Genomic DNA, 8,135 nt, shown 5'->3' on the forward strand with positions numbered 1-8,135 from the left:
GTTTTGTTTTGTAGAAAACATGGAAACACCAAAGATGCTTTAATATGTTGTGCGTTTTAATAGACCGGTGACGACTGCACAGAGTAGCATTATAACAGAACATTCAAATGTATCTAGTATGATAAAACAGCGCTGCTTTTTTCCCCCACATACACACGACTGGAAGGAGCGGAAGCGGTCGACTGTGGCATAATAAAAGCTCTGCTGCTTTCGAGCCGTGTGTCACGCTCGTTCAGCTGCCTAGTTTCGCTTCGAAGGCTTTCAGCCTCACCCTGCTTCATTCTCCTGTTAATAAATCATTAGCTCATCCATGAACATGATTTCTGCCCGAGTCCCGTCGGATTGCATCGGCTGTGGGGATGAAGACGACAACTCCCATGATTCCACACTCAGTCACGGCGTCATCAAACTATGCCTTTGCTGCTTTGTTTATTTTGAATACGTGCCCTCTAGCGGCGAAAATTGTATATTGTGCCTTTAATCTTTTTTACAACACTAATTTAATAATACTGTTCTATATGTGTTCTTTTTAAGTGAATATCTGTTGTTGTGATGCCTACATTTTCTATTATTATTGTTATTAATTTATTGGAAAACTGTACCACCACAGTCATTCAAGCTTCCTATTCAGATTTACTTTCCAATAACTAGATGTTATTTACAGCCTGTTGAAGAGAACAAGAGAGGTGAACTTCTCCCTGATCCGGAGAAACCTCATGTCTACCACAGCACATACACCATGTGGTGGTGAACCTTTTTGCCTGGCTGAACATCGCACTGGGTGTCCATTTACAACACACAGACAGAGAGATCTCAGAAAGCGAGAGGAAGGGGTGAACAAGATTTTCCATCAATTCACCTGCTTTTTAAGTGATTAGTCCTGCTGTCTCTTTTTAGGACATCAGGAGTTTCTTCTCTCTTTCCTGCAGTCCATAACTTTCTGACATGCCAGCCAACAGCAGCCAAATTATACTTGTTTTGGAGATTGTCGAGTCTGATGAGACATTTAAGGTCCGTTCACATAACTATAAACATAACTATAAAGATTATGATAACTATATTAGCATCCATATCATCACATGATAATGCTCTGTTTATTATAAGCGTTAGCGGAGTTATTTTGCCTGCTGCTTTAAATGCACGAGCTCTTTAAAGCAGGACCGATTCTGATTGGCTGTCATTGTTTTTATGGTTCAGCTGGAAGAAATTTGTTCTGAAAGTGATTCCAATGATATCGTTCCTCTGTGTCGTTATTATTATAGTTGTGGTGTGGATATCCCTATTCTTGTAGAATTAGAATGAATATTAAAACTTAGTTGTCATTAGAGTTATCATCCCTTATGTGAACTGGCCATTAGGGGCAGGTAAATCGGAAATTAGATTTTGCAATAATAGAGCACCACACAGAAAACTGGTAAACTTCAGAAAACTGAACAACTCCACTGTGCTACTTCTGTTTCAGTAGATCAAAGGAACCAGTAGTGCATATAAATGGACTCATACTGGTTTGACAGAAGTGCTTGTAGATTTTATTACCCAACGTGTGTAATTTTTTATCTTTTTTTATAGTGGAAAATTAGGCACAAATTTTATCTGACTTATATATTTTGTTCAGGCAGCTGCTGACCAATTACAGCACAGAGAGGAGCATATTTCACTTCTTTGAGGACAAATTATTTTTTTTTCTTCACTTTGTTCTTAAATGTGTGATTCTGAGGCATTATGTGTCTGATTCTTGACTGGTGGATTTATTTTTTTTGTAGTGATAATATTCATTCAAAACCAAAAATACAGTGGCTCGTTTTGAGCTACAAGAAGTCAATATACACCTTCAGTGCTTCGCCTGTAATTACAGCTACCATCTAAATGTTTATAATTCAGCAACAAATTGGAGTAGAAACATAATTATAAAATTAAAAAGTTGAAATAAAAACTGCCTTATGTGCAATTTAAATGTTTATATGCAGTTTTTATTATTGTTGATTATAAAATAAATTTAATTGATTACTTTATTGATTTAAAAAAAAACATTATTTTCAGTCTGGATTTTGGCTAAATTAAAAAAAAATAAAAAAGTGGTTTCATCACTATTTTTTTATTAGCACCCACACGGAATATATGCCAAACCATGTTGAAAATGAATTGATATCCTAAAAAAGTTTGGATGATTATTTTGAATGGTCATTTTTCTCTCCCTCACACACACTTTAAAAAAGCAGTAGTGGATTGATGAGACTGCTGAAAACAAGTGTGTGTGTGCATAGATGGTTGTAGTAATGAAACTGCTTACTGATATCGTACTGCCTGTTTAATATACAGTATGTAGCGGAAGAAGCTGAAGAAATATTTGAAGAGATTTTTTTTTTGAAGCCACCTATAAGTCTTCGTTTTAGGGTATGAAGTTTGGGCTTATGAAGGAGGTCCTTGAGTTAAAATGAGTTTGAGAAACCCTTTTCAGACAGCAGCAGTTGTGTGAGCATATAATGGCCCGTGATGTTTATCTCCTAGATGAGGTCTGTCTAGATGAGTGTTTGCGGTCCAGAATTAGACCTGTTATTATGGACATGCTGTAAAACAGGTATGTCCAAAACACCCGTCTACGTACACATCAATACATCTCTCTCAGCTCTTGAATTAAAGGGTTAGTTCACCCAAAAATGAAAATTAGGCTGTGTGAACAAAGGCCTCCTGTAGCGAATCGATGTGTTTTTGTAAGAAAAATATTCATATTCAAAACGTAATAATCACTTTAATGTAGCTTGCGCCAATAGTTGTACACGGAAGCAGCTCTGGGCGGATGACGTATGAGGTCGGCGTTGCGCATGCGCCGCTCAGAAGTGACGAACGAGGAAGCACAGAGGAGAGATCAAAACAAAAAAACGTTACTAATTGGACGTACAAAATGAGGATTTGTAAAGAAGAATGTCAGAGGATTTCGATATAAGCCAAGAGGAGACTGGTTTTCCTTTGCTAAAGTAAGGAGACTTTGCTTCCTTTGCTCCTGTTAACAAGCGTTGGTTTTCACGAGACTCACCGGCCGTTGGCCAATGTAGGTCCGACGGCGAGCGACGGTCGGGCTAGTTTGTTTGGTGTGTTCCACTCATCGGCTCTCGTCGGGCTTGCGTCGACGGCAGTTTGTCCGATTCAACATGTTTTCTGGCAAATGTAAAAGCACTTTCACACCAAAAGTGAAATGAACAACCCTCAGGCTGAAGGAAATGTAAATTCACGTCTGTACCGTAGAGGGCACCGCTCAAACAAACCTTTTAGCTGTGCTGCCATTCTGGAGTGCATGAAGAACAGGATGCAGGAGAAGAAAGTTCAACATTCTTCAGCAATAAAAAAAAAAACTTAAACAAGTGTTGTTTATCTAAATTCATTTTTGCTTATTAGTATGGTTGAATTGGATCACTGAAAGTCAGCAGCAAAAACAGTGGTTTATAAAATGGGATTAAATACATGAAGCATAATTAATAATTGCAGGTTTGTGTCATATTCTGAATTGCAGATTCAATAGTTACTTATTTGAACATTTTTCTTGTAAATTAAAAGTAATGTTCTTTTACTAGTTACTTGAAAAGTAATCTGATTACATAACTCACGTTACCCCAATGTTCTCCACCAATTCAGACTTCTAACATGTATCCACAGGTCAGGATTTGGTGTGTTTTTTGCAGCTATCGGAGCAGAAACGAAAGCTGCTGCTCTCCTTATCGTTTTTCCATGATCTCATTTTGCATTTAAATGCAAATAGTGTGAACGCAATTTACCCATTTGATCAAAAGAGCTTAAAAAAAAAAACATCCATTTACCCACCCATTGAGCCTTCCCTCAAAAAAAATTAAGGACACAAGTGGTCAAAAGTGAAAGAAAGAGACGGTGATCACATAAACCAAAACACATTTTAAACCCAGGTGTAAATAATGCCTAAATCCGCTGATCAGGTATTTTGAACTTTATCGGGGGTGCTTCTGTGAACCTCACGTTTGCCTTGTTTCAGCAAGTCTTTCCACAGTGATAGCGCAGGAAAGGCTTCTCTCTGCTATTACATGATTCCTAAAGGCTAATCATGTAATACCAGAGAGCTGACACACCAAGCCGACACACCAAGCAGATGGCGAGCGACGGTCGGGCTAGTTTGTTTGGTGTGTTCCACTCATCGGCTCTCGTCGGGCTTGCGTCGACGGCAGTTTGTCCGATTCAACATGTTGCCTGAGAATTAAAGCGAAAGTGATGAAAACAAGCATGTAAATGAAGGCGGTACAGACAGAAGGCGGTTTAAATGTTACGTGATCTTTCCCAATCATTCTAATACGCAAATGTTTTCATAACAACATGAGCTGCTTAAAATTATTAAAGTTATCAACGTTACTGATATTCAAAATGGTAAGCAAGCGCTGCTTTGTTTACGTTTCGTATATCTGCGTTTATCTTGTATATCTTTGTTTCGGTTTCTCCTTTTGAATGACGAATATATACTATTGATAGCTGCTGATATAGAGCGTTAATTCCTCTCACGCATGCGCAGAACGCACATGTTAATTTGGCTGTAGTCTGTGCGGTGTGTTCGAGTGCAGCTTTTTGGTCCGACGCTGCCGATGTGAGGCGACAACACCGTCGGCTTTTCGTCGCTGCTAGTTCTTTGAAGTTGGCTTGGTGTGTCCCAGCCTTAACACCTCCTTCTGTAGTAATTATAATACATTTACATGTTATAATATCTCCCACGCTGCATCCTCAGGGCTCAGAGTGTGAACCAAACCTTTTTAGATTTCATTAATTTAGAATGAATATTAAATATCCGTCACTGGCCAAATCCAGAAATATCTCATGTATTCAGAGCAAAGTTGAACTTCCGCAGAAGCGTCGTCTGTGTGTGTGTGTGTGTGTGTGTGTGTGTGTGTGTGTGTGGTGAAGGGCAGAGCAGCATACACACTCACACACAGATTGGACGGGCCCTGGGCAGGCAGACGAGTCGATCAATGCAGAGGACAGATTCAGCCAAGTGCAAATGCATCGTGTTCTTACTGTAGAGGCGCTGTCAGCGCACACACACTCCTGTAAGCATGCAGATGTGCTTGGTAAATAGGATCCTTTGCCTGCTAGGCCTGTCAGGAGGAAAGTCTTTACTCGTCTGACCCGGTTATGCTTATATCACCATAGAGAGCGAATGTCTGTGTGTGTGTTTGTTTGGGTTTGATGTTTTCTGCGTGTGTGTTTGTTTATTTCTCCCCTTTGCTAGAGACATGTTGTCTTTCCTCTCCTAGCTCTCTGGAGGAATATTCCTCTGTCTCTCAGGCAGGGACTGCTGTCTGCTGTCCGCTCATGTGCTCAGCTCCATAGGTTAAAATGTCAATCAGAGAGTGAGAACGTGAGGATGAGGGAAGGGGGTGCTGGGGAGATCACAGGTGGAATCAGAAAGACAGAGAGACTTTGTTTATTTTTGCATTCATTTTTTGTCTGAAAAATGCTTTGGATACACAAATGTATCGCTGTTTGTTATGCCAATAATGTGCACAAAAATCTAACTGACATAGCTTGAGATATGACTCAAGGTCTGTTCAAAAACATTCCTATTTTTAGGCATCATATTTACGGTCCAGTGACTCTTCCAAATAATGGGTGGGCGAAGATCATGATACCTGTCAAGAACATGAACAAGACGATCTAGATTTCATCCAAAAACCAAAAGAAAAAATTATACATTTTATTTAGCATATACAAAATGAAGCTCTCTATATATTTTTTAATTAATATCTTTAAAAAGTCTCATCCAAGCTCAACAAATGCTGAATTTATTTGATCAAAAATACAATAAAACAGTAATATTCTGAAATATTATTGCAATTTAAAATAACTCTTTTAAGATATTTAAAATATAACTTATTCCTGTGATGTAAAAGCTGAATTTTCAGCAGCCATTACTCCAGTCTTCAGTGTCATGTGATCCTTCAGAAATTATTGTAATATACTGATGTAGTGCTCAAGAAACATTTCTTATTATTTGTTGTAAACCGTTGTATTGCTTCATGATGAGAAAGTTCAAAATAATCCCAATTTATTCCATCCTTGCAAATTGTGAAGTGTTTTGTTGTCATGGTGGTATTTTCTGTACTGCTTTGAATTAATGGAGAATGTAATTTAAAAACAAAAATTAAATGTGTTCTTAACATGTTTTTTGTGAGATGCATAATTATGCTGCCTTGTTTGACATTTTATGTTGGCCAACTTCAATCATCATAAGGCAATCATAGAATGAAGTGTGACAAGCTTAGTGCAAAAAACAAAAAAACAAAGAAGAAATTATTGATAAAAAAATAGTTCCATCTACTTAAACTTGTACTATTAGGAGCCTATGATTTCAACATTTCCTCAAGCTGTTAAGTATTATGAATTAAGTTTGTTAGACATGTTTTTTGATTATTAAAATTGTATTAAACCATTCAAATGGAATCCAGAAAAAAAACTATAAAACACAGGATTTGGAAAACAATAAAAAGCTTTCATAGGGCCCTAGACTTTGCATGTGCTATTTAGTATAACATATTGCAAATTTAGTGACATGTTAAAACCAGCAACAATTTTGTCACTTAGCTCTTCTCTTTGTGTTTCCTTCTGTGTCTGTCTGTCCACAGGTAGAATGTAAGAAAGCCCAACCAAAAGAGGTGATGTTTCCTCCAGGCACGAGGGGGAGGGCGAGAAGTCTTCCGTACACCATGGATGCTTTCATGCTGGGCATGGGCATGTTGAGTGAGTCTCACATGAACACACACACTGATTCACTGAGGGGTAGCTCATGGGCGGGGCTTAAGATGATGAATTCTGATTGGCTGCTAGACAAGAGATAAAGGTGTGTCTGTTAACGTGTCTGGTTAGTTCAGCTCAGGTGCTATAGGATCCCTCAGACCTGACGAGTAGAAAAACGTTTGTATTAATGGCTCAAATGAAGAGGAAAATTAGGCTAATGTGCCTTATTCAGTGCAGCCATCTGCCTGACCTCTGCCCTTGCTAATGACAGTTGCACTGAACGAGAAGAACACATCGGCTATGGGAGACAAACCTGCTGCCAAGATCAGTACTGTTATTCATTCATAACACAGATATATAATAAATATAGCTGCAAGGTGCTATTATCGGGGTTCTAGCACATATGAAAAAAGATATTATGTATTATTTAGCAAGCATGTAAACCTAAATTAATGATTAAAAAAGCATTTTTGGCAAATCCAGATGATTTACCTTAGAAATATGATGATTTGTATAGTGTTATTTTATAGGGATGCGTCGATCCGATATTCATATCGGGTATCGGCTCTGATAGTGCTATTTTTCTCGGATCGGGTATCGATCAGAGAGAGCCGATCCAAGCCCGAGATTTTTTTTTTCTTTTTTCTCTCCGATTGTTCGAATTATTCTGTGTTACTTCTGAAGCCATACATAGCTTAATGTGAGCTACATATGAATATTTAAGTCCTTACATTAAAGTTCACACAAACTCTTTTCTCCGCTGTGCCTGTCAGTCATAGTGCTATTTTTCTCGGATCGGGTATCGATCAGAGAGAGCCGATCCAAGCCCGAGATTTTTTTTTTCTTTTTTCTCTCCGATTGTTCGAATTATTCTGTGTTACTTCTGAAGCCATACATAGCTTAATGTGAGCTACATATGAATATTTAAGTCCTTACATTAAAGTTCACACAAACTCTTTTCTCCGCTGTGCCTGTCAGTCATTCGTTCGTTCAGCCTTTAAACCCTGGTCGCGTTCGGTTACAGCAGTCAGCTCGGTAAAGCTCTCTCCAAGATCATTCTGTGTTCCCATTATACTTGATTTGTAAATACATGTCTATGATTTTGCAAAAAGGACTTTATCTTCTTGTCGGAGTTTAATGTTTTGTTACTTGCTACCGGATGTCTGTGAGAACAGAACACGGGCGTAGAAAAGACTATAAATAGTTTTTTAACGTGCACAGTAACTGAAATTTAAAACTGTTAAAAGAAAGGCTCAATAACTGTTGCACAGATATAATACACTACGCATCAATTTCTCTTCCCTTTGTGCTTTGCAGTTTTTAACATGAAGCGCTTACAATGTGCGCACGACATTGTAAGCGCTTCGTGCTCATAGACTGTCAACCCTCTA

General features: G+C 38.3%; 1 protein-coding gene across 1 annotated transcript in view; it reads left to right on the forward strand.

Annotated features, from left to right (window-relative positions):
* The window catches only part of LOC107578918 (RNA-binding protein Musashi homolog 2-like), a 48,598-nt gene that overhangs the window by 19,438 nt on the left and 21,025 nt on the right, over positions 1-8,135 (forward strand). The window contains exon 3 of the mRNA XM_016264822.1: positions 6,633-6,747. Coding sequence (XP_016120308.1) covers positions 6,633-6,747 — 115 coding nt within the window. The remainder of the gene's footprint in view (positions 1-6,632; positions 6,748-8,135) is intronic.

Source organism: Sinocyclocheilus grahami, unplaced genomic scaffold (genome assembly GCF_001515645.1).
Source record: "Sinocyclocheilus grahami isolate Dianchi unplaced genomic scaffold, SAMN03320097.WGS_v1.1 scaffold32.1, whole genome shotgun sequence".
NCBI classification, from domain to species: domain Eukaryota; kingdom Metazoa; phylum Chordata; class Actinopteri; order Cypriniformes; family Cyprinidae; genus Sinocyclocheilus; species Sinocyclocheilus grahami.